Raw genomic sequence first — 25398 nt, forward strand, 5'->3', positions numbered from 1 at the left:
ATTATGAGCCAGGCACTGTGGTATTAGAATGTACATTATTTAATTGTTAAAAGAAAAACTTTAGCCGGGCGCGGTGGCTCACGCTTGTAATCCCAGCACTTTGGGAGGCCGAGGCGGGCGGATCACGAGGTCAGGAGATCGAGACCACGGTGAAACCCCGTCTCTACTAAAAATACAAAAAATTAGCCGGGCGTGGTGGCGGGCGCCTGTAGTCCCAGCTACTCGGAGAGGCTGAGGCAGGAGAATGGCGTGAACCCAGGAGGCGGAGCTTGCAGTGAGCAGAGATCACGCCACTGCACTCCAGCCTGGGTGACAGAGCGACACTCTGTCTCAAAAAAAAAAAAAAAAGAAAAAGAAAAACTTTAAACAAATTAAATTTAACTTGAGTTTCACTGAGCAAACAATGAACCTTGAATCGAGTGCCCCCCACAACCAGAATAGGTTCAGAGTGACTCTGGGGGCTCCTGCATGATTAGATAATATTCGTGGACAGGAAAAGGCAAGTGACCCACAGAAAACGGAAGTGAGGTACAGAAACACCCGGATTGGTTACACCCCCGGCGTTTGCCTTATTTGGACAAAGTTTGAACGGTGGGCTGCCTTTCGTTGGCCAAAACTCTGTGATTGCTATAAAGGTAGGTTATAGTGTGTTTACATATCTAGTTAGGTAGCAGTTCACTATGCACGAAGAAACCTTTAGGCCAAACTTCAAAAATGTAAAGAGGCAACTTTAGGCTAAAACTTATTTAACATGATTTAATCTTCAGTGTAACGCAGTATACCGTTAGCCACTGTTAGCTAACACAATTGTCATTCTCTTTCCCAGGTGAAAAACCTGAGGCATGATGACTTATTCCAGTTGGCACAGCTAGCAAATGGGTCAGACAGCACTCCAACCATCACACTGCCCTCTGGTCTGTCCCTGCTACCTCTGGCTATTTTAGGAGGGCCACATGGTGCCCCAGAAAGAGCACCCGAGCCAGAATCTCTCTGAGATGTAGGGCCTGGTGTTTCAGCCACACACTTTCTGTCTATGTAACTCTGAGTAAGTGATCCAGCCTTTCTGAATCTCAGTCTGAGTTCCTTATCTGTAAAATGGGCATAACACTAGATCTGCCTACCACGTGAAGCTCTTGGAGGGTTAAGTGAGAAAATACTCAGTGACACAAAGTGAAGAGACCATCAACTATTAGGAAGACACAGAGGAGCCAGGAGTCCAGGAAAGCGAATTGTCTTTCTCAAGGTCACACAGGAAGAATCCAGATCCCCCACTTGCCTGGAGTTATTTCCACCATATCCTGGCTGGGCCTCCCTTTCCACTCCTTCCCCAAGCTGGCTCAAGTCCCTTCTGCCTCCTGCTCCTCCCTCTCTCTCATCACCACTTCAATCTGGTTGTCACTTCTCTGGCCACACTCCTCTCCCCTGGGGAGCCCCCATGCCATCTCTGTGCCCGGCTTTCTCCTCCATGCTGCCACCCTATGCACCTCCCTCCTGCCTGGCCTCACTGATGAGCCCCTCACTGAGCACAGCCTGAGCTCCCAGCCCTTGATCCCACACACACACACCTGTGACAAGGCCTCCATAGGGCCTCGCCTTCACTCTCCCAAAAGGTCTACTGCTCCTCTTTTTTGGCATAAGATAAGACGGAATGGCTGGGCGCGGTGGCTCATGCCTGTAATCCCAGCACTTTGGGAGGCCGAGGCAGGCGGATCACGAGGTCAGGAGATTGAGACCATCCTGGCTAACACAGCGAAACCCCATCTCTACTAAAAAAGTACAAAAAATTAGCCAGGCATGGTGGCGGGCACCTGTAGTCCCAGCTACTCTGGAGGCTGAGGCAGGAGAATGGCGTGAACCCGGGAGGTGGAGCTTGCCGTGAGCTGAGATTGCGCCACTGCACTCCAGCCTGGGGGACAGAGCGAGACTCCATCTCAAAAAAAAAAAAAAAAAAACTCCCTCCCTGACCCCGTAATACTAGAAATTCCTATAGCAGGAGGCAGAGCCTTTGAGATGGCACCTAGAGCTAAGAGAATTGACCACTAAACAGAAAGCACACTGAAGACATCTGATCTTGTTTTGAGGAGACCAGTGGCTAGAGGGAAGGGATAATGAATGCCCACAGTGGGTTCCTCCAGACAGTCCAGCCCTTCTAGCCTTGACCTCCTCCTCAGGTCATGCTCACTGCCCTCACTCCCATCTGCTCTGGCAGGCAGCCCCACATTGGAGGGTGAGTCAACCCTGCATTGGAGGGTGAGTCAACCCTTACACAATTCCATCGGGCAGGCATTATTTTCCCCACTTTACAGTTGAGGAAACTGAGGCCTATCAACTAGGCAAGTTCCCTAGGGTCACTCAGCCAGGAAGGACTGGAGCCAAGATGTGAACCCAGGCCTATTCACTCCATGGCCCCTGCTTTTTCCACTGTGCCTGCCTCCCAGCTATGAAGCATCTGGGATCAGGCAGCAAAATCTCCTTTCTCTGCAGCTGGCCCTCTCCCTTCTAGCCCCTCTTCTGTGTCCAGGACAGACCAGCAGGGTGCAAGGACCCTGGGAGACTTGGAGGCTGACACCCTGCTCTCTCCTCCTCTTCCCTCCCTCTTACCCCCGGTGGCCTCCTCTCACAGAAGAGCCCATGCTCACCCTGACAGCCGTGGGACCTGCCCATGCCCCATCCCACACGGAGGCCCTACTGGAGCACGCAGCCAGCATTCCCAGATTACCAGGCAGAGCTGGGCACAGGAAACGCACCAACTTCCTCTCCGCAGTGCTCTCTCCCACCTCCAGGGACCACCTAGAAGCCTTGACTTCCCCTTCTTCGGCCCCTTCCCTAGCCCCGTTCTCCACCTCTCAGCATCTCCAGCCTTGTCTCCCAGGGGGCTGTGAGCACACAAGCCCAATGGAGTCCTCCCCACACTCGACCTCTACAAGCTCAGCCCGCACCAGAGTGTGTTCACAGACAGGTGCTCCAAACCCGTGAGTCCCCCTGAGGACAGACGCCAGGTAACAGAGATCGCCCCACTAGAGCCTGTTCTGAGCTCTCAGATCATATGTGGAGTTCAGTGCACCTGAACTGATAGCCAGAGGAAGGAGGAGACGCCTTTAGGGTTGCTTCAAAGACACAGAACCAGAACCAGAGGACAGAAGTTATCACAAGGTAAACTGTAGCTTTACCTAAGGAAGAGCTTTCTTATTTTATTTATTTTTATTTTTATTTATTTATTGCGACAGAGTCTCACTCTGTCGCCCAGGCTGAAGTGTAGTGGCGCTATCTCAGCTAACTGCAACCTCCACCTCCTGGGTTCAAGTGATTCTCATCCCTCCCCACAGGTGCACACCACCACGCCCGGCTAATTTTTTATTTTTATTTTTTTGTATTTTTGTACAGATGGGGTTTTACTATGTTGCCCAGGCTGCTCTTGAACTACTGAGCTCAAGGGATCTGCCCACCTTGGCCTCCCAAAGTGCTGGGATTACAGACGTAAGCCACAGTGCCCGGCCAGGAAGAATTTTTTAATAGCATCTGCCACAAAGGTAGCAAGGTTCCTGACATGAGAAGGATCCAACCACCGTGGCAGGGTTAGAGGGGAGTCAACTCTTAAGAGTCCAGGCTTTTTTCCTGCCAGCCCTGCTGAGCAAAGCCTGGTGTCCAGACTGCCCAGGGAGTGCAGGGTCTGCCCGCCCCGTCAGGGGACCGCAGGCAGGGATGGCCTCCCTAGCTCAGGGCTTTCCCACCCTCCCCACAGGAGCTCTCTCTGGGAAATTGCCCCTTGCTTCACCCACTCCCGGCCTCCTGCTGTGCCATTTCCAGGAAAGAAGCTACCATGACCTCCTTCATTGTTCAAGAACCCCAAGTTCTTAGGTCCAGCCTAAACCGTTCCTGGGACTGGATGAAAAATATGTCTGTGGGCTGTTTTCCATGACTGTAGGTATGACTGGCCCTCTCCTTTCAGTGAAGAAGCCCTTTGTTGACCAGAGAGAAAGGGGCTGCAGTGGCCAACCCTTCCCTTTGGACTTAGCACTTCCTTGCTTAGTCTGAAAGGTCTTCAGTGCTTTGTCCCCTTTCCTTGAAGTTAGAAAGCAGCACAGAGTCCTGCGTGTCCACTTTCCTCCTCTCTGCTGGTGGCGACCCTCAGCAGGTAGGCAGTCCTGGGCAGCTCTGCTGCCTCACTCGGGTTCCTCTAACTCATCAACCGATCTCCTCGGTAGGAGTCACTCACCGCGCTCCTGCTCCCGGTGATTCACTCTCTGGGGCTCATTAACCTGTTTACCTCCCTGCCTCTCTCCCGAGTAGGAGTGGCCCTGGATCCCTCCCTCCTGCACGCCTGACAAGTTGTCCTCCAATGACTGCTGCTCTGCCCGCTGGGCTCCCACCAGCTGCCTCTGACCCTGGGAGGTCTTTGCCTGATCCCTACTTAAAGTATAATGGAAAAAAGAGCTTTGAAATCAAACACACTCGGTTTGTGACTCAGCTGCTAACCTGAGATGCCCTGGCTTTTCGTTGGAGCGTGGCGGGGGGGGGGGGGCGCGGGGGGGGGGGGGGGGCGCAGGGGGTGCGGGGGATGATTTTTGAGTCCCAGTTTCACCACTTGCTGTCTGTCCGAAGTTGAGGCAGTTACTTAACTCTCTGGGCCTCAGTTTCCTCATCCATAAAACAAGAGTAATCATGATACTTACTTCCAAGGTGTGTTGTGAGAATTAAATAATTTAAAGCAGAATCATTTGATTTAGATTCATTTGTAAAAAGTCTGGCACATAAATATATACAAACGTTATTACTGTTTGTTTTTTTTTTTCTTTGAGACTGTGTCTCACTCTGTGGCCCAGGATGGAATGCAGTGGTGTGATCTTGGCTCACTGCAGCCTCGGCCTCCTGAGGTGATTCTCCTGCCTCAGCCTCCCAAGTAGCTGGGACTACAGGCATGCGCCACCACGCCTGGCTGATTTTTGTATTTTCAGTAGAGATGGGGGTTTCACCATGATGGCCAGGCTGGTCTCAAACTCCTGGCCTCAAGTGAGGGGCTCTTTTAAACAACCTTGTTTGGGCTCCGTCCCAGACCCCTCAATGCCTGCCTTGGCCTCCCAAAGTGCTGGGATTACAGGCGTGAGCCACCACACCCGGTGGTTATGTTTTAATTTAATAAATAAATAAATAATATGTATGTTCCTTTGCTCAAATTATTTCCTCTTGCCAAGCCTTAATTTCCTCATCTAAAAAAATGGGAATAATACTGCCCACCTCCCTGGACTTGTCAGTATTAAATGAGAGAGTGTCTATAAAGCACCCAGTTTTAGGGTGTAGCACATAATGTGACTACAAGGTCAAGTGCATAGTGCTTGGTGGGTGTTGAATCTCCTCCCGCTGTGCTGGGGAGCCTTCCCCGACTCCTCTCCTCTCCTAGGTGTTCTCTCCCTCCTGACTCCACAGCAGCCCTTCAAGAAGGAGGGATTCTTTCTGGGCAGATGGCTGCCTCCCAGCCTGCAGGCCCCAGAGGCAGGGCTTATGGCTTCCTTTCCCCGGCTTTTTCCCGGACTGTCTAGGGCCCTGCATCCAGCAGAACCTAAGAACTGTGCAGGCCTCACCCGATTCACCCCTGCCCTCCCTCTCCATCTCTTACTGACATACTTTCAACCACAAATATTTATTGAGTGCCCACTGCCCCACCTGCTGTCCTTCCCCTTCCTGCTGGGTCCCTCCCCTCCACCAAGGCCTAAAGGGGTGAAGATGTCTGCAGGCACCAGGGGGAGAAAAATGAGGCTAAGGGGAAGGATCCCAGAGAGCTCTGAAATGAGATGGAAGCCACATCTGACTGGAAATTTCATTCACTCAAAGCCCCACATCTTGGATATTAAAAAGAGGCAGAGTTTTGGGATTAGGCGTAAACAGGGTGAGTCACAGCTCAGTTACTCTCTCTGTGATGTTGTGACTTGCCTCTCTTTGCCGTAGTTTCCTCAAGTGTAAAATAGGGATAACAATAGCACCGGCCTGGTAAGATGTGAGAATGAAATGAGATACCTAAAACACCTTCGCAGCGTCTGTGCACAAGGCAGCTTCCTAAGGAAATGGTCCCTACCTGGGACATTATACAGAGGTTAATCAACGAAATGGCCCGGCTTTTTTTTTTTTTTCTTCTCCAGGACAGGACGTCCCACCCTTTCTTAGTCCGTAACACACCTTTGGACATGATGGAATATATGCTCCACCCACAGCATGACCAAGCCCCAGCATCCATAATCGCACACACACCAATATGTGCACACACACACTCACACTCACACCCATAAAGATTTTACACTCCTTGAAGGCACACTCACTCACCATTTTTATCATACTTATCCCAGTGTGCCACAGTTACTGGCTTATATGCCTGTCTCTGCTATCTTATTTTATCTTTCTGTCTCCAGAACACAGCAAACTACCTGGCCTTCAATAAAGGGCTTATGAATTATTCATGAATCCATTGTGCCAGGTGCCTAGCCCTGTGTCTGGCTTGACGCAGGTGTCCCCAAGGTGTGGCATGGCTGAGTGAATACAAATAAAAGGTATATAAAAACACTCAGCCCTGCCCTCCTCTCTTCTCCAAGCTTACCACCCGCTCCGGTTTCCAGACCCGACATTGGCAAAGAGCACTGATGAAACCCAAAACTTCAGGACACACCCAAGCAGGTAAAGGTCAGGCACCTGGGCAGGTCAACAGTGCAGCATTTTAGCCTGGGTCTTCTGGGGGAACAGCTTCACAAGGGACTGCTCTCTAGCCTGACCCATTCTCCTTGTTCTGTAAGGCCCTTGCCCCCAGCCTTTGGGCTCACTTGCAGCCCTAACCTCCACGATCTCCCACTTTGCTTTCTCCATAACAAATTCCCCTTCTAAACAGACTGACAGCACCCACCTCCACAGCACCTGCACGGTCTCGCCTCCCCTCACCTAGCCTCGCCCCTCCATCAGATGCTCCTGCTGAGGTGGATGAGGCCTTATACTTTGCTGGCATCTTGCTCCAGAAAAGGGATGCAGCTGAGCACACCCCTGCCCTTTTGCAAGCACTCCCTCCCACTTGCAGAAGGGAGAAAGGAATGGGAGGGAAGGAGAAGAGGGGGCAGGGGAGGGCAATGCTGCTCCAACAACCACACTCTGGGTGAGCCTGGGGTGCTAGGATGGCTCCACTGGGCAGGGACGCCAGTCCAGCAAGCTGGAGGCTCCTCATTTTGCCAGCAGTGAGCTCTACCTGGGACAGGGGTGTCAGTTCCCACCCACAGGTCTGAGGCTCTGCCTGCCCAGCGAGCACCTCAGCACCCTGGACTACCCTTCCAGGCGCAGGCGCCAGGGAAGGGGCAGAGGGACTAACCGACCTGTAGGGATTGAGGGTGCAGATGGTCACTGCGGGGAAGACGAGCTTGTCCGAGTTGAGGTTGATGTTGAGGCTGACAGGGTAGCTGAAGTACTCTCCGAAAAGCAGGCCGAATTGCCAGTACATCATGCCAAAGGTGCAGAGCCACAGCACTGCCCAGAAGGCCGTCTTCATGCGGTTATGCTGGGAGCACACCAGGCGGATGGCGCCGTGGATGGTGGTGTTGCTGCAGAAGAACTCGAAGAGCTCTCGGTAGGAGCGGTGGAACTCGATCAGGGCCTCCTCCTCCGCCGTGGGCTGCTGGGGTGCCGCAGGTTCGGGGCCCGGCCCCTGCTCCTCACGCTTGTCCCCCTTCATGAGCCCTGGGGTGGGCTGTGGAGGGCTAGAGTCCTGCTCCTCCAGCTTGTTCCCCTCCATGAGCCCTGGTGTGGGCTGCAGAGGTCTAGGGTCCTGCTCCTCCAGCTTGTTCCCCTTCATGAGCCCCGGAGTGGATTGGGGAGAGCAAGGGTCAGGGTCAAGGCTGAGCTCTGGGCCCTGAGTGCCCTCTCCCATCACCCCTGGAACCCGAGTGAGGCTGCCCCTGGCCATGCCCATGTCCCACCCTGCGCCCACATTCTCCCACTCCTCCCTCCCTCCTCCACCTTTCCTGGAGCCAGCAGACCTGCGGGAGTTGGGGCCAAAAGTGCTGGAGCTGGGCTTCCCTAGAACAGCCTCTCCTCTGCTTCCCCGATAGGGCCACCTTTTGGTTTTTGTCCTGGCACCTCCCTTTCTGTCTCTGCCCTCTTCCTTTGGCCTTCTTCCTCCAGGATCTGTGTCTCAGCTCCTGCCTCTCACTCCCTCTCTATCTGCCTTCTGTTTCTCTTTGGGTCTCTCCCAGCTCTCCTCTTCCTGGCCTGGCTCCTCTCTCTAATCCTGCCTCTCTTCCTCTTCCCCCCTTGCCTTGCCCCCTCTCACTCTAGGCCTCACCTCCAGCCTCTGGCCCTGACCTCGAGCTGTGTCCTGATTCTGTCCCTACCCCAGGACTGCAGGGCTCCAGGAGGTCTGGGCTGCCTCCAGCTTCCCACTCCCAGGTTGCGGCTGGACTGGGACTGGTTCCTTTCCAGTTGAATCCGGCAGCCAAACCTCTCCTCCCCCTCACCTGACAGGTGCAGCGGCCTGGCTGGGGAGCCCGCCCGCCGGCCGGCCAGGGATGGAAGCGGCAGGAGTCTCATTAGCATCTCAATTAAAGGTGAGCAAGGTGGGGGGGAGGGGCTGAGGAGGAGTCAGAGCTGGGAGTTTGCCAGAGGAAGGAGGGCTCCCGAGGGCAGGTGAACTGGGAGTACTGGACCTGAGAAGGCAGACTCCGGGCAGGGGCTTTAGATGCAGACAGGCAAGGAGGCTGGGGGACAGGATGGCAGGTGAGGGGCAAAGATCTGAACAAGTAGAAGGATCCTGAGCCCACAGCCAGGTGGGCAACACAAGGAGAAGGGGCCAGCCAGGCTGAGAGGGCCTGGGTGGGGAACCCAGAGGACAGGAGGGCAGAAAAAGGGAGACAATAGAGAGGGCAGCAAAGGACAGAGAGATAGGGATGGAGGAAGGGCACTGAGTGAGTAGAGGCAGGTGGGGGGCGGTGGTGGGGGCAAATAGAAGGAGCCAGCACCAAAGGGAGTCTGTCTCCAGGAAGGAGAGCAAGGGGGGAGTCCCAAGTGTGCTTCCAGGAGCTAGAGTCTCAGCAAGTGGGCAACCCTCCAAGGGCACCCACAGGTCAGCCTCACCCTCAGGCCCTGCAGAGAAGAGAGGTCTCTGCAAGTCTCCTCCCCGCTCACTAAGTGAGAGCAGCGCACTCAGGTGGGGCGCATCTGCCTCCTCCTCGTCCCTCCTCTTTCCTGCTGATTCCTCACCACCCCCTCCAACCTTGTCCAGACCCGGGAGGGGCCCAGGTGAAGCTGGGGGCTAGGCGGGGCCCTAGGACATTCTGTTCCTTTTTACACCTCGGCTGCCAGGCCAGGAATGTGTAATCGCCCCTGTTGTGGTCACGGAGTTGCAGGAATGTGGGCAACCAGAGGCGGCGCGAGGGCCAGGCAGGACACTGTGGGCACAGACCCGGAGCGCAGGAAGAGGCAGGGAAAGCAGGCACTGAAGGTGCAGGGAGGACGTGGCCAGGGCTGGAAAGGAAGAGGGTGGGCATGGCGCACGCCTGGACAGGCCCTGGGAGGAGGAGAAATTCATTGATAGGGGCTATATATTTCTCCAAAATCTCTTTCCAAACTTAATGCAGCAAAAGGATAAGGAGTGGAGTGCCAAGTGGTGAGCAAGGAGAGGAGGGTCAGAGAATCAGACCCAAAAAGGGCTGGAGGAGACTCGGGAGAGCCACCCACACAATCCAGGCCCTGCACGCAACAGGGAGGGCTGCCGCTCCCTCGTGGGCCCCACAGGAGGCAGCCCAGAGTGCAGGAATGTGGTCACTGGCTTGTCCTGCCTCCCTCCACAAGCCAGCAGACAGAGGCCCAGCCTGAGCACTGATAACACACTGGAGGAGAAGATAGGCCTGCAAATAGGTAGCTGCAATACAATAAGATAAGGATTCCATTTGTACACTTTAAAAGATCATCTTTAAAAGGGACTTCCAACCAAAGTGCAGATCTCAGATTTCTCAGAGATAAGAGAGAAGAGCCAAGAAATAAGAGCCAAGGGCTAGGGGAGCCTAGGGGCTCACTGCAGGAGACTCAGGAAGCCTTCCCAGAGAATGTGTCATCTCTGCTCAATCTTGAAGAGCAAGGAGTTTAACAGGCAAAGAAGAGAAAAGGCGGTATACTCCAGGCTCAGGGTCCCACCTGGGCTGTGGCTTCCTCTTGCGGCTGTCTCTTGTGACTTCTTAAAGTGAGAGCTGGTGTCAACCAGGATTCCAAAGCAGGTTCCCTTGCTTACCTTGATACTGCTCATGATACCTCCCCTTGGAAGGGACAGCTGGATTTTTCTTCATTGTCCTAATGAAGAAACTGACCCTTCCCAAGGATAAATCAGTTTTCTGAGGTTAGAAAACAAAATAGGAGCAGAGCTATAAACGGAATTCAGAATTCTTCTCCTCCTCTGGGGTTATCTACTTAGCGCTTTTGCCATTTACTTCCTGAGACAGACTCATGGGGGATTGGGGCTCGGGTGCACCTGGATGTGAAAGCCTGGAAGGCCTCCCTCACTCCCACACGGAGCCCATGGATTCGTCCGCTCTCTGGGTGCTGGGTTATCTCCTTGGCTCTCTGAAAAGGTCTCTGCGCTGTCCCCACGGCCCCACAGATCCCAGAGACCCCTAGAAACTCCAGTCTCCCTTGAGCCAGGTCCTTACATTGGGCATGGTCCTCCCTGCAAATAAGGTGCTCAGCACCCTGGCTGTTTGATCTCAAAGGTTCTGAAAAGCACCTCCCTGCCTTTTCTATTTGCTAGCTCATGCCTGAAATCCAACCACTAGCTTAAGGCAGCATGGCAAATAGTTTTCGTATCAAGGGCTCTGTGAAAAGAATTGCAATGCCTAGTCTGGGCTGAGCCAGAGGGTGGTGACCCTGCCACGTCCTGCCAGGTATGGGAGTGGCAAAGCGAGCCTAGTGCTGCAGCATTGTAGACCCGGAGTGGGCTGGAGCAAGCTTGGTGTTGTGAGGAAAATAGAAATCTGAGACCTGCACTTTGGTCAGAAGTCCATTTTAAAGATGATCTTTTAAAGTGTACAAATAATACACAAATATGTTTTTGTCATAGTACAATTTTTCAGCAATACAGAAGTATATAGAACAATAAAAGCTTCCCTTTGTCCCCTTCCTTTCCCTCCCTCAAGGGGAGCCACCGTAATTTGTATATCTGTCTATATCTTTTTGTGTGCCTTTATAAACTTACATGTATTTTTAAAAAACAAAATATATAGTTCTTTTTTATAAGAGGGACCATGCTATAGGTATGTTTCTACAACTTCCATTTTTGCTTTTATTTTCTTATTTATTTTATAGACAGGATCATGCACTGTCCTCTAGGCTGGAGTACAGCAGCATGATCATGGCTCACTGCAGCCTCCATCTCCTAGGCTCAAGCAGTCCTCCTGCCTCAGCCTCCCAAAGTGCTGGGATTCCAAGTGTGAGCCACCATACTCAGCCCCTATTTTTGCTTTTAAGCTATGTGACTTTGAGAAAGGCACTTGACCTCTGTGGGCCCCGGTGATCTCACCTGAGAAAATGAAAGGGCAAGAAGGGATGGGGAAGGCAACCCAGATGGGCACAAAGACTTTTTCCAGCTGATCTTGCATCTAGCCCCCTGCTTCATGCATGGGGGGACTGAGGCCCACAGGAGCAAAGTGACTTGGTCACAGTCACCCAGGAGTTAGGGGTGGGGTCAGACTGAAAACTGGGCCACTCCTTTCCAAGCCCAGTTCTCCTTCTCTGACTTTGAGAGAAGTACAGTTTTGTTCTAGAAGAAGTCAAGAGCTTTGTAGACTCTGTCTTGGAAGGATCCCCTGCCTTCCCAGGACTACCCCCAGACTCCCCCAGAGCCCCAGCCCTTCCCACCAACCCAGGGCTGCCTTCCCCTCCCAACACCAGCTATCCTCTAACCCTGTGGTGTGGCCATAAAATATGCACGGCTGCAGGGAGAGAAGTGAAACCAGAGGGGCTGCCGTGGGATGAGGGTTATGAGTGCAAAGGGTCTTCCTGCCTCTTGTTCTCCGTGGACAGGAGATGACGGAAGTAATCACTCCACCCTCCTAGGGAGAGCCTATCTCTGCACTTACCACTGTTTACTATTATTTATTATTATTATTTACTATTATCCTGATGTATGTGTGTTTGTACATATACATCCGTTTGGGGTCCCTGACTTCCCGCAACAAAAGGACAGAGACCAGGCGTATTCATCTTGGTGACCTCAGTATCTAGTGGTCACTGTTTGCCACCCACTCTGCAGAAGACAGCAGAACTGGCATCTTTGCTAGTTTATCTTTGACAGAGTGGGATATGCTATGAAAAAGCATCTGCAAAACTTCAAACATCCTAACTTCCTCTGACAACCCATTTATTTGTGGTCTATTAATTTATCTAAATTTTCTTCACTTTTCCCTGTTCACTTCTATCCTTTCCAGGATAAGAATCAGTTACTTAGTTAAATGCAACTCTTTATTCTTACTACTTGGAGCTAATTAGCCACTTCACAATGGGGGCTGCCCACTGTGGAAGACAACAGTCCTTTCAGCTGCCCTTATGTGGTACAGATTTCTCTTTCATTTAAAATGATGGACCAGAAAAATGCCACTTTTCATCTAGTCCCCTGGCAGTTTACTTAGAAGTTCACTACTAGAAGTTGGCCAGGCACGGTGGCTCATGCCTGTAATCCCAGCACTTTGGGAGGCCGAGGCGGGCAGATCATGAGGTCAGGGGATTGAGGCCATCCTGGCTAACACGGTGAAACCCCGTCTCTACTGAAAATACAAAAGAAATTAGCTGGGCATAGGTGGTGCACGCCTGTAGTCCCAGCTACTCGGGAGGCTGAGGCAGGAGAATGGCGTAAAACCAGGGAGGCGGAGCTTGCAGTGAGCTGAGATTGTGCCACTGCACTCCAGCCTGGGAGACAAAGCGAGACTCCGTCTCAAAAAAAAAAAAAAAAAAGAAGTTCACAACTAGAAGTTTATCACTTTGAGTGAAGACAAGGTTTATCAACCTTGGCACTATTGACATTTTCAGCTGTATCATTCTTTGTGGTGGGACAGGATGATTCTGTCCTATCTACAATCCTGGGCATTGTAGGATGTTCGGCAGCATCCCTGGCTTCCATCTATTAGATGCTAGTAGCACCTCCTGAGTTACTGTGACCAAAACATCTCCAAATTTGCCAAATGACTTCTGGGGGGCAAAGTTGCCCCTATTGAAAAGACTGGGTTAAGGCATTGTCACCACTGAAAATGAAAACACTCTGGAAAAGGACAACCCTCATCAGTTATGCACTTCTGGGTGTTTGCCAGACCATTTCCAAGAGCACTAGTCAGCTAAGAGCAGAGTGGAGAAGAAGAGAGAAAGAAAAAGTATTTAGAAGAATCCATTCCTGGCCGGGTGCAGTGGCTCATGCCTGTAATCCCAGCACTTTGGGAGGCTAAGGTGGGCGAATGACTTGAGGCCAGGAATTCAAAAACAGCCTGGCCAACATGGCAAAACACCATCTCTACTAAAAATACAAAAATTAGCCGGACCTGTTGGCGCATGCCTGTAGTCCCAGCTACTCAGCTTGGGAGGCTGAGGCCAGGAAAATCACTTGAACCTGGGAGGCGGAGGTTGCAGTGAGCTGAGATTGCATCATTGCACTCCAGCCTGGGCGACAGACTGAGACTCTGTCTCAAAAAAAAAAAAGAAGCAGAAGAATCCATTTCCACCAACCCCCTTTCTGGATGCCTCATGGGCCTATGGAAAGAAGGCTCTCTCAGCAGCTCCTTCGGAAGAAGGCCTGGGAGAAGAGTCCCACCCTCACACACCTTCTAGGAGTCCTGGGGTGCTTGGTCTAGGTCTGGTGTTGCCCAGCGCAAATCAGTCTCAGGAGACTCTGGTGAAAAACACAAAAGGAAAGGAGTAAAGACAATGCCCTGCCCACGGTGAACCTGTGGATTTCTCACCCCGGGAGTCTCCCTTTATCCTCCTGGGGATGGCTGGGCATTACAGTAGCCATTTATTGGTAGGATTTGTCTTTTGTGATCCAGCTGGGAAACAAGAAACACCCTAAGTCTTTCAAACAGAAGAAGTTTAACACAGAGAACTGGTACATGGGTGATGGAAGAGCTGAGAAGCCAATGGGAGGCAGCTCAGACAACAGCAGAGCAGGAGGCAGCTACCATCTCTAGGCCTGGAAGGACGGCAGGGTGATGTAGCATAAAAGACCAAGAAGCCTCCGGAGCCATTTGGCAGGAACTAAATAGTGTGGACTACTGGTAGGAGATGGGATTATGGAAGTGGGGAAGGAAGGAAGACAACCAACTGCAGGTGAAGCCAGAAAGCAGAGAGGGGAGAAATAGCCTGGCTGCTTCTCTCCTCCCACTCCACCTCCATCCCACAAACCTGCAAGCAAACCAGTAGCTGACTGGCACAATAAAGAGGCACACAGAAGTCCGGGCGCGGTGGCTCATGCTTGTAATCCCAGCACTTTGGGAGGCCAAGGCGGGCGGATCACGAGGTCAGGAGATCGAGACCACAGTGAAACCCCGTCTCTACTAAAAATACAAAAAATTAGCCAGGCGTGGTGGCGGGCGCCTGTAGTCCCAGCTACTCGGAGAGGCTGAGGCAGGAGAATGGCATGAACCCGGGAGATGGAGCTTGCAGTGAGCCGAGATCGGGCCACTGCACTCCAGCCTAGGCGACAGAGTGAGACTCCGTCTCAAAAAAAAAAAAAAAAAAAGAGGCACACAGAGATAAAGCGACGGGGCCAGGATCAAAACCCAGATCTCAGGGCTCGTTCCTTAGGGTGTAGAGAGTCCGTGAGGGCTGAAGCACCAGCTTAGGGCTGGCAGCAGAAAGAAGCATACAGTCCAGCCAGCTGGGGTTAAAAGGGGTCTGACATAGTGGTTACCTGTGAAGCAGGAAGCTTTGACTGGGAAGGGCCTGTAGCGAACTTTTGTAGTGCAAGGAACATTTTGGGGCCGGGTGCCGTGGCTCACACCTGTAATCCCAGCACTTTGGGAGGCCAAGGCGGGTGGGTCATGAGATCAGGAGTTCAAGACCAGCCTGGCCAACATGGTGAAACCCTGTCACCAGGTGGTGGTGGGACCTGTAATCCACTACTCGGAGGGCTGAGGCAGAGAATTGTTTGAATCAGAAGCAGAGTGGCAGTGACCACGACCTTGATCCAGCCTGGCGACAGAGAATCTGTATAGAAAGAAGAAAGAAGAGAAAAAGAAGAGAAAAGAAAGAAGGAAAGAAAGAGAAGAGAAAGCCGAAATGGCCACACCTGTAATCCACACTTGGAGGCCGGGGGGATCAGAGGTCAGAGATCGAGACCATCCTGGTAACACAGTGAAACCTGTCTCTACTAAAAAACAAAAATTAGCCGGGCGAGGTGGCAGGTCCTGTAGTCCAGTAGGGAAGGGAAGGGAAGGGAACAGAGACGTTCTGGAACAGCTGGGGGATATGCAAGAATACACAAAAGTGAAGACTCTCTGAGCTGTATCTGTAAGATCAGTGTACCTTATGTGTTTCATTGTATTATATGTTACACCTCTATTAAAAGAAAGGGTCTCAGCAGCATAAGACAGGGTGGGGAAAAAAAGAAAAATAGAAACGAGAAAGAGTCCCTGTCTTTTAGAGTAAAGTCCTGAAATATTTTCAAATGAAATGACAGGATGTCTGGGATTTACTTCAAAATAATCATGAGGGATTCGAAGAGTGTTGCGTTGGTGGGGGAGGGGGTATACAGAATAAATGAAACTGACCGCGAGTTGAAGCTGGGTAAGGAGTATATGGGAGACTCCCAACATTACTTTTTCTCTTTTGGTATATTATCTTGCATGTGGAATTTCCACAGTAAAAAGTAAAAAGAAGAGAGAGAAAAAAAGACCTAGGGTCACTACACACACATTCCTTTATGCATTTAAGAGCTCAGTGGGGACTGTCATCCCAGCCCCCAGCGCTAGGGCCCTGGAAGGCTCAGCAGCCCCATGCAGTGCATGCTGTTCTGATACTTCTGCCCTTTCCAGTCATCTTTGGCCCACCTGTACAGTGAGCTGCCTGCACCAGGTGAGGGGAGAGAGGCTCACAGAGTGAAATGCCTACAGCCTAGGCAGGTCCTTTCCCCCTTTTGTGACCTCTCCTCTCCTTGCACACTTCCCATCACCTGCACCTGTCCAGACATCAGACCTGAAGTTAGACAGACCAGTGTAAGGATGAGTGCTGAACAGAGTCCTTCAGGGAGGGAGATGGTGCCCAAGTGACCTCTCTCAAGAGAAGTTAGCCCCTCATCCCAAGGGAGACATCCCTGAGCCACAAGGAGGTGGCAGGACTGCTGGAATGAGTTGGGACCTAGACATCAGGAGACCCAGATTGTAGCTGGCTCTGCGGTGGACCGGCTCTGTGATGTGGCCATCACTGGTTTATTCCATAAATACCTATTGGGCACATGGTATGTGCCAGACTCTGCTAAGCATGGGGAACACACAGACTTGAAGATTCAGCCTGGGCCATGGCGGCACTCACAGCCTGGTGGGAAGCAGACAAGACAGCCAGGTACAGAGGGCAGTCTTCATGGGGACTGTGCAACCTAGGGCAGAGGACATCTTCCAGAGCCTCAGTGAAGCCTCAAGGACAGGTGGGAGTTAGGAAGACCAAAACTTGGGGACCAGAGAACCACGTGTAAAAGGGGGCAGCTGCAAGTAGCTCCATGGGTGGATGGGCCATTGGTTTGAGGGAGATGGGAGGATGAAAGGGGGCAGGAACCAGACCAAGCCACCCTGGAATCCCGGTCCCCTTATGTATCACCCTTAGCCTCCCTCTCCATGCTTAAGGTGAGGGGGCTGGACTGCGTGGGCTCTCAGCTTTCTCCAGTTCTAAGGGGTTTGAAGGTTCATGGGCAAAGAAGCCAGAGCAGAGGGCCTGAGTGCCCAGGTCCAGCCTGCTGGCCCCAGGACTCCCCTCCGCATATCCTCCCCCTCTCTTCGGGAGGGAGGTTCCCTGAGGACAGGGAGCAGGGCAAGCTGCACAGCTCTCAAGGGTCTCCTAGGTGACCTGTGCCCACTCCTGTGCGGATTGGGCTGGGTTGGTAGCGTGGGGGGCTGGCTGATTTGCTAGTCCCTTCTAATTTGTCTGAAAAAGTCCCACAGTAGGGCAGGACAACAGGGGAGGAACCCGGGCATCTGCCAGCCGGCTCTCCTTGGTCTCAGAGCTGCTTCTGCGGCCTTGCAGTCCCTGCGCCCTGCCCTCTCCATGACTGCCCGTCCTGGGCCCCTCGCTTTCCAGATCCCGCACCCCGCTGTCCCTTGCGCTCTCTGGAACTCCTCTGCTCTCCCTGCGAGGCTTGTCCAAGAGCTGACCCCGGGCCTGCCGCCCTTTCCTCGGCTGGATCAGGGCTGTCCGCAGTCCGCTCTCCCGATCGGGCTTCCGAAGAAGGGAGGAGGCCGGTTCCGGCCCCGCGGCCCTCACGTGCTTTCCCGGCCGCCCCTCCCGCCCCGCATCGAGGCAGACAAGCCTGTTCCTCTTCCCTTGGCTGCGATTGCGACAGGCCGGCCTGGCTCCCAGCGCTCCCTGTCCCCGCCCCGCGGCCAGCTCGCTCCACTCCCACTTCCTGAGCTCCGCCGTGGGAGCCCTGGAGGCCCGGCCTGGCCGCTCCCGGCCCTGGGGGGCACATCGGCCCTGAGTCCCGTCCCAGGCTCTGGACTCGGGCTGCTGCCGCCACCGCTGCCCAGGGCGTCGGGCCTCCTGCCTTCCTCCCAGGCCCCTACGCTGCTGGCCGCCTGGCCGAGTGGCCGCCATGCTCCTGCCTTGGGCCACCTCTGCCCCCGGCCTGGCCTGGGGGCCTCTCGTGCTGGGCCTCTTCTGGCTACTGGCAGCATCCCAGCCCCAGGTGGTGAGGAAGGGGCCTGGTAGGAGTGGGCGAGGGTGGGGAAGAGGGATCTGGGCAGCCTTCGCTTCATTCCCTCTGCCCTCCCAAGCTGACCCCTGACTAATTCTTCTCGCCTCTTCTCCATCTCCCTTTGAAGGTACCTCCATATGGGTCGGAGAACCAGACCTGCAGGGACCAGGGAAAGGAATACTATGAGCCCCAGCACCGCATCTGCTGCTCCCGCTGCCCGCCAGGTAAGAGGCAATGGCAGGACGAACCTGGGCCTCGGAAGTGGGTCACGGGGGCTCCAGCCCCCTTGCGGCCTCAAAGGGAAGGTGGGCACTGTCCCCCAGGAAAACTGGCTGCTGGAGACGAGCGTGGGAAACCCTGGACATCACGTGGAGGAGATGGGACTGGCCCTCCCCACTGGGCCTCCTCTTTCCTTACCTCACTGAGAGGGAGCTGGAGGGCCACGGGCAGGATGATGGCCGGCCAGAGAGACCGAGGGAAAGGCCGGGGTCACACTACGGGCCGCGGAGGTGAGGGTGGAGCCCTGCCTCCTGAGGCTCGACTGCTCCACTCACGTTCTAGGCACCTACGTCTCAGCTAAATGTAGCCGCATCCGGGACACAGTTTGTGCCACATGTGCCGAAAATTCCTACAACGAGCACTGGAACTACCTGACCATCTGCCAGCTGTGCCGCCCCTGTGACCCAGGTGAGTGGGGATGTGCCTGCGGGGGGGCTGGATCCCCTGGAGCTCGGCCCCTCCCTGAGCCCTCCCGTCTCCCCACCAGTGATGGGCCTCGAGGAGATTGCCCCCTGCACAAGCAAACGGAAGACCCAGTGCCGCTGCCAGCCGGGAATGTTCTGTGCTGCCTGGGCCCTCGAGTGTACACACTGCGAGCTACTTTCTGACTGCCCGCCTGGCACTGAAGCCGAGCTCAAAGGTCAGAGGTCCCTGAGGGGCTGGATGTGAAAAGGAGGCTGGGTGCCAGGGATCTCAAGTGGGAGCAGGGAATATGGTACTGTGTCCACGGCGACCCCCCAGATCCTTGGCTTAAAATTTCTCTTCTCATTCCATGCAGAGGCTCACAGAAGGGTTCTGGAGGGACATGGAACTGGGGCAGGTGCAGGGGGCACAGGAGGGGGTTCTTCTCAGTACTGGGAAGCTTGGGCAAAATGGTAGGCAGGAGGCCTGGTGTGGTGGCCCACGCCTGTAATCCCAGCACTTTGGGAGGCTGAGGCAGGCAGATCACGAGGTCAGGAGTTGGAGACCACCCTGGCTAACACGGTGAAACCCTGTCTCTACTAAAAATACAAAAAATTAGCCGGGTGTGGTGGTGGGCCCCTGTAGTCCCAGCTACTCGGGAGGCTGAGGCAGGAGAATGGCGTGAATTTGGGAGGCAGAGCTTGCAGTGAGCCGAGATCGCCCCACTGCACTCCAGCCTGGGCCACAGAGTGAGACTCCACCTCCAAAAAAAAAAAAGGTAGCAAAGCAGAGCTTGGGAAAGGTGAGCGCTACAGAATGGGGTGGATGGGCACGGAGGAGGCCATCCTGAGGCTTAAAGGAAACTCACAGCCCAGCAAAGGGCTCCTCCCTTTTGCTCATTCACCCTGGCTGGCCTGCCTTTCTCTTGCCAGATGACGCTGGGAAGGGTAACAACCACTGTGTCCCCTGCAAGGCAGGGCACTTCCAGAATACCTCCTCCCCCAGCGCCCGCTGCCAGCCCCACACCAGGTGAGTGTGGCCCCACCCATGCTCCTTCCACCCTCTGAGACGCCTGAGCTGCTAACAACCCCCGGCCCCTATCCTTGACACCACGGACTTGACCCACCACTTTCAGCCTCCCTGCATGCCCACTGGAGTCGGGACACTGGTGGGCCAGGGCACGAAAAGGTCATCATCTCTTTTTTCCTCTGCAGGTGTGAGGACCAAGGTCTGGTGGAGGCAGCTCCAGGCACTGCCCAGTCTGACACAACCTGCGGAAATCCATCAGAGCCACTGACCCCAGAGATGTCAGGTGAGGGACCAGGGCTGAGGGACACAGTGGGGGGGTGCCTTGGAAAATGCCTTAATGCTCCACATCTTAAAAAAAAATGGGGAAAAGATTAACCCTTCCCTCCCAGAATTGGGGCAAGAAGAAAAGTTCCTTACAGAAAAAATTGGAATATCTCTAGGCTAGTTTACACACACACACACACACACACACACACACTCTTTTGAAATTATATATACTGTAATACTATGTCAGGGAACACGTCCCACACTGAGATGTAATGATAACTACTATTGTCATCATTTTGGGCATACCAACATCACACAATCCATTAACTAGACCAAACCCTCTTTATTAGACTATATACTTTTATTATTAGACAGAAGATTCCCATTTGACTCTTTCTTGACTGTTTCCTGTGGATTGATTGGCTTGCTAGCCTAGTAGATGACTACAGGTTGTTTCTAATGACTGTAACATCACCAATTGGCAGAAGGTTCACTGTGTGTGTTGGGCACTCTGTAACCACTTTACATTTACTAACTCATTTAATCTTCTTAATGGTGCTATGAAGTAGATTCTACTATCATCCTCACGGACTGAAGGAAGAAACCTAGGCTCAAAGAGGTTAAGTGACATACTCAAGATCACCCACCCAGGTGGTCACTGGTGTTATCAGAACCTGTACTCAGGTTTTCTTACTCCAGAGCCCACGTCATAATGCATGCACTATAGAAAATTAGAGACTTCAGATAAGCAAAACTAAAAACTCACCCACAGAGCCACTACCTGGAATATCCACTCTTTACATTGTGGTATATATCCTCCCAGACATTTTTCTATGCATGTTTATACATACTGGATTTTGTTGTTGTTTAACTAAAAGTGAAGTAATTTTAATATTTCATAACCTGATTTTTTCATTCCACAATCTAAGTATTTTTCTGTGCCCTGTTAATTTTTAACTATGTATCAAATACAACTGGCATTTTAGAGCTGGAATTTTAGAGAGTGTGTAAGCTAACCTTCTCATCTTATATATGAAAAACTGATGCTCAAAGAAGTGAAATGACTTAAAAGTCACACAGCTGGGCAGGAAACCATGGCCCAGACTCCCAGTCCAGTTTCTCCCCAGGCCTCCCATCCCATATTCCCTTAGGCTACAGATTTACATGAATGAGAAGAGGCAAAATGCCCAGCATAGAAATGCGCAAGTCCTCCCGCCCTTCCCCAGGCGTAGCTGATGGACACTGGAGGCTCCATGCTATTGCTGGCAGCGCTGGAACCCAGAGAAAGAGAAATTACCCACTGCTACAGATCACAGCTGGAGAAGCCGAACTCCAGCCTCTCTTTCTCTTCCCCTCCTAGAACCTGCCCTGAGCAAGGGGGCGGAGAACTTGCAAGCCCTGCTCTACCAGGCGGCCCCAGGCAGTTCTGAAGCAAGGTTCCCTACTCTCTCACCCCTGTAAACACCCCCGCAGGTACAGGTACAGCAGGGCAACCTTAGCTCCTCTACAGCGGCCCCTCTGTACGATGGCTGAGGCCACAGAAATGTGGCTCTAGCCTGTGTCTGTTTACAACTCCAAGCCCCACCCTTCCCTACTGTCTCCCAATCCCACTTCCAGACCTTGAAAATCAACTGCCCAAGCTCCCATCCTGCACGTGCAAGCCTGCCCAATCCTGGTCTCTGAGCAGGAGGGCACCCACACCACCCCCAAACATGCCCATCCATGATACAGTCTCTCCTGGCTGCCAAGAGGTCTTCAAATCCAACTTAGTTCCCCTTCTCTATAACCCAAGGGAAGTTTCTCTCATTCTGCCTTTAGGAGCTGCATTGTGGCTACAAGGAAAAAAGCTGCTCCCTTTTCTCTGTCTGGGTTGCCCAGGGATCTGGAAAGCTATTCCTTCTCCTCCTCCCCTCTGCCCTTCTTGGGGCTGTGATCACCCACCTGTCTGCTGTCCTGGCAGGAACCATGCTGATGCTGGCCATCCTGCTGCCGCTGGCCTTCTTTTTGCTCCTTGCCACCGTCTTCGCCTGCATCTGGAAGAGCCACCCTTCTCTCTGCAGGAAACTGGGTAGGAAGGGGTCGGATGCAGTGGATGGGTTGGCAGTGGGAGCCCGAGGGAGGAATATTCAACTTCCCCGGTGCAACCCTCCACACCCTCAAGATTCCCAATGCCTACCCCCAACATAGACATCCTTATCTTCATCCAGCTGCTTATTCTGAGGCGGGAGATGAGAGTGACGGTGGCTTGTTCCTCTGGGCCCCCGGGTGGTCAAGTTGCTACACATTGTGCTGGGGTGTGGAGGCTGAAAGGCTAGGTCTGAGGCCTGCTGGGGAGCCTACACCCATTTTGTTCTCCATTGCAGGATCGCTGCTCAAGAGGCGTCCACAGGTAATGGCGGGGGCTGAGAAGGCAGCAAAAAGGGGAAGAGGTGATGAGGGTACAGGGTGGAGCAGACAGGAGGAGAGTCTGCAGGCTGACTCCACACTCATTCATTCATTCAACTGATGACTTACTGAACATGCCATGTACCAGGCACTGTCCTAGGCACTGTGAGCAAAACAGTACCTCGTGAGCTACTGTACAGCAGTGAGCAAAACACAGTACCTCGTCTCCTGGAGTTCACATGCCCATGGAGCAAGAATAAAGTTAAACTATATATCAGGTGGTATAATTGCTAAATAAAGCAGGGAAGGAGTCAATGAGTGACAGTGGCAAAGGATGGGGGTATTTTAACAGAGTGGACAGTGAAGGCCTCTCTGAGAACCTGATGTCTGAGCAGAGAGCTGAAGAAGCAAGGAGCCAGCCATGGGGTTATCTGGGGAGAAAGTGCTCCAGGAGGAGGGAGCATCCAGTGCAAAGACCCTGAGGCAGGGGGCATGGGGAGGAGCAGAGGTGGGTGGTGAGTTGCCAAAGCATGCGGTGGGGTGTGGGAACTAAAGAAAGATGGCCGGGCGCGGTGGCTCACGCTTGTAATCCCAGCACTTTGGGAGGCCGAGGCGGGCGGATCACAAGGTCAGGAGATCGAGACCACGGAGAAACCCCGTCTCTACTAAAAATACAAAAAATTAGCCGGGCGTGGTGGCGGGCGCCTGTAGTCCCAGCTACTCGGAGAGGCTGAGGCAGGAGAATGGCGTGAACCCGGGAGGCGGAGCTTGCAGTGAGCCGAGATTGTGCCACTGCACTCCAGCCTGGGCGACAGAGCAAGACTCGGTCTCAAAAAAAAAAAAAAAGAAAGAAAGATGAGCCAGCCTGGGCAACACAGCGAGACTCCATCTCTACCCAAAATGTTGTTTCAAGTTGGCCAGGCAGGGCCAGGTGCAGTGGCTCATGCCCAAGCTCCCATCCTGCACACACAAGCCTGCCCAGTCCTGGTCTCTGAGCAGGAGGGTACCCGCACCACCCCCAAACATGCCCATCCATGATACATGTAATCCCAGCACTTTGGGAGGCCAAGGAGGGTGGATCACCTGAGGTCAGGGGTTTGAGATCAGCCTGGCCAACATGGCGAAACCCCACCTCTACTAAAAATGTCCCAGCTACTCGGGAGGCTGAGGCTAGAGGATCACTTGAGTCCAAGAGTTCGTGAGCCTGCAGTGAGCTATGATTGCACCACTGCACTGTAGCCTGGGTGACAGAGCCTGACCCTGTCTGGAAAGAAAGAAAGAGAGAGAGAGAGAGAGGAAGGAAGGAAGGAAGGAAGGAAGGAAGGAAGGAAGGAAGGAAGGAAAGAAGAAAGGAAGAGGGAGGGAAGGAGGGAGAGAGAAAAAAGGGTCTGGGGCCCTCGTCATTGTTTGGGTCTCCATCTCTTTCCTGCAGGGAGAGGGACCCAACCCTGTAGCTGGAAGCTGGGAGCCTCCGAAGGCCCATCCACACTTCCCTGACCTGGTGGAGCCACTAATACCCATCTCTGGAGATGTTTCCCCAGTATCCACTGGGCTCCCCACAGCCCCAGTTTTGGAGGCAGGGGTGCCGCAACAGCAGAGTCCCCTGGACCTGACCAGGGAGCCGCAGTTGGAACCTGGGGAGCAGAGCCAGGTGGCCCACGGTGAGCCTGGGGCAGGGAGAAGAGAGGAAGGATGGGGAGGGAGGGATGGCTGGCAGGGAGAGACTGTGGGCCAGATGACATAAAAAGACCAAAACAGAGGCAGACAGAGACTGCTGCCAGTCAGTGTCACAACTAGAGAAGAGAGAAGAGACTGGAAAACCCAGAAACAGAGAAATGAACACAGAAGCTCAATAAACCAGCAGCAAGCAGGAGAGGGGTGGGGCCAGGGGAAAGGTGAGAAGAAGGCAAGAATTCAAGAAGCAGGGGGCCTTCCTTCCTCAACACTCTGCCTCCCTTCCTACAGGTACCAATGGCATTCATGTCACTGGCGGGTCTATGACTATCACTGGCAACATCTACATATACAATGGACCAGTACTGGGGGGACCACCGGGTCCTGGAGACCTCCCAGCTACCCCCGAACCTCCATACCCCATTCCCGAAGAGGGGGACCCTGGCCCTCCCGGTCTCTCTACACCCCACCAGGAAGATGGCAAGGCTTGGCACCTGGCGGAGACAGAGCACTGTGGTGCCACACCCTCTAACAGGGGCCCAAGGAACCAATTTATCACCCATGACTGACGGTGTCCGAGAAAAGGCAGAAGAAGGGAGGCACAAGGGCACCTTCTCCGTTGAGGCCGCCCTGCCCATGTGAGATTCACAGGGGGGCTGAGTAGGGCCCGGGGAGGCAGAGCCCTAAGGGACTAAGGCTCAGACACCTCTGAGAGCAGGTGGGCACTGGCTGGGTACAGTGCCCTCCACAGGACTCTCCCTACTGCCTGAGCAAACCTGAGGCCTCCTGGCAGACCCACCCACCCTCTGGGGCTGCTCAGCCTCAGGCACGGACAGGGCACATGATACCAACTGCTGCCCACTATGGCACGCTGCACCGGAGCACGACGCCGAGGGAGCCACCACACAGTCACCTGCAAGGACGTCACCGGGCCCTCTAAAGGATTCGTGGTGCTCATCCCCAAGCTTCAGAGGCCCTTTGGGGTTCCACACTTCACATGGACTGAGGTAGACCCTGCATGAAGATGAAATATAGGGAGGACGCTCCTTCCCTCCCCTCCTAGAGGAGAGGAAAGGGAGTCATTAACAACTAGGGGGTTGGGTAGGATTCCTAGGTATGGGGAAGAGTTTTGGAAGGGGAGGAAAATGGCGAGTGTATTTATATTGTAACCACATGCAAATAAAAAGAATGGGACCTAGATAATTTATTTTCTTGGGATTTATACAGAAACACTATTCCATGGAGACAATCTCAAAGACAAAGGTCAAGACACTAAAAGATAATCCCATAAAGATATTTCAGTGAGGAACTGGTGGGCATAGTCTAGGTAATAACAGTCTCGTCAGTGATGGCTGACAACGTGCCAGGCAGTTGTGCTCTGTGGATGTGTCCTGGAGCCTGTACTGACTCAACACTGGCAAAATAGACATGGGTAACGCTGTGGGTGGAACTGTGTCCCCCTCCAAAAT

General features: G+C 53.4%; 3 protein-coding genes across 7 annotated transcripts in view; 1 reads left to right on the plus strand and 2 right to left on the minus strand.

Annotated features, from left to right (window-relative positions):
- Positions 1-8519, minus strand: part of LOC116472574 (tumor necrosis factor receptor superfamily member 1A) — a 54671-nt gene extending 46152 nt beyond the window's left edge. Inside the window, exons 1-2 of one of the 2 annotated variants that reach the window (XM_032159374.2) lie at positions 8309-8519; positions 7344-7813 (exon numbers count right to left, since the gene is read on the minus strand). In XM_032159374.2, coding sequence (XP_032015265.1) covers positions 7344-7759 — 416 coding nt within the window. In that variant the 5' untranslated portion in view covers positions 7760-7813; positions 8309-8519. Of the gene's footprint in view, positions 1-7343 lie in introns of both variants that reach the window. The other variant, XM_032159373.2, reaches the window with a different exon arrangement.
- LTBR (lymphotoxin beta receptor) lies at positions 7523-25250 on the plus strand. Of its 4 annotated transcripts, XM_032159381.2 has the most exons (11): positions 7523-7594; positions 8488-8570; positions 18021-18117; positions 18455-18580; positions 18660-18812; positions 19507-19603; positions 19789-19886; positions 21831-21938; positions 22234-22259; positions 23688-23916; positions 24221-25250. In XM_032159381.2, exons 2-11 carry the CDS (start codon positions 8532-8534, stop codon positions 24496-24498), a joined length of 1251 nt encoding a protein of 416 aa, XP_032015272.1. In that variant the 5' UTR covers positions 7523-7594; positions 8488-8531; the 3' UTR covers positions 24499-25250. The 4 variants fall into 4 exon arrangements, with proteins under 4 accessions (XP_032015272.1, XP_058299552.1, XP_058299551.1 ...); XM_058443568.1 differs by lacking the exons at positions 7523-7594; positions 8488-8570 and adding an exon at positions 17520-17884; XM_032159380.2 differs by lacking the exons at positions 7523-7594; positions 8488-8570 and adding an exon at positions 17521-17887.
- Positions 19915-25398, minus strand: part of VAMP1 (vesicle associated membrane protein 1) — a 77368-nt gene continuing 71884 nt past the window's right edge. The window contains exons 5-7 of the mRNA XM_032159384.2: positions 22047-22272; positions 21812-21934; positions 19915-21141 (exon numbers count right to left, since the gene is read on the minus strand). Of these exons, the coding sequence (XP_032015275.1) occupies positions 22148-22272 (125 nt within the window). The 3' untranslated portion in view covers positions 19915-21141; positions 21812-21934; positions 22047-22147. The remainder of the gene's footprint in view (positions 21142-21811; positions 21935-22046; positions 22273-25398) is intronic.

The sequence above is a fragment of the Hylobates moloch genome, unplaced genomic scaffold (genome assembly GCF_009828535.3).
Source record: "Hylobates moloch isolate HMO894 unplaced genomic scaffold, HMol_V3 SCAFFOLD_8, whole genome shotgun sequence".
In the NCBI taxonomy this organism is placed as follows: Eukaryota; Metazoa; Chordata; class Mammalia; order Primates; family Hylobatidae; genus Hylobates; species Hylobates moloch.

Excerpts from the sequence above, each read along its gene's own strand:
- LTBR (XM_032159380.2), top strand. The coding sequence starts at position 17,792 with ATGCTCCTGCCTTGGGCCACCTCTGCCCCCGGCCTGGCCTGGGGGCCT. Across the intron at positions 17,888-18,020 it reads CAGCATCCCAGCCCCAGGTG|GTACCTCCATATGGGTCGGA; the intron begins GTGAGGAAGGGG and ends CTCCCTTTGAAG. Across the intron at positions 18,118-18,454 it reads CTGCTCCCGCTGCCCGCCAG|GCACCTACGTCTCAGCTAAA; the intron begins GTAAGAGGCAAT and ends CTCACGTTCTAG.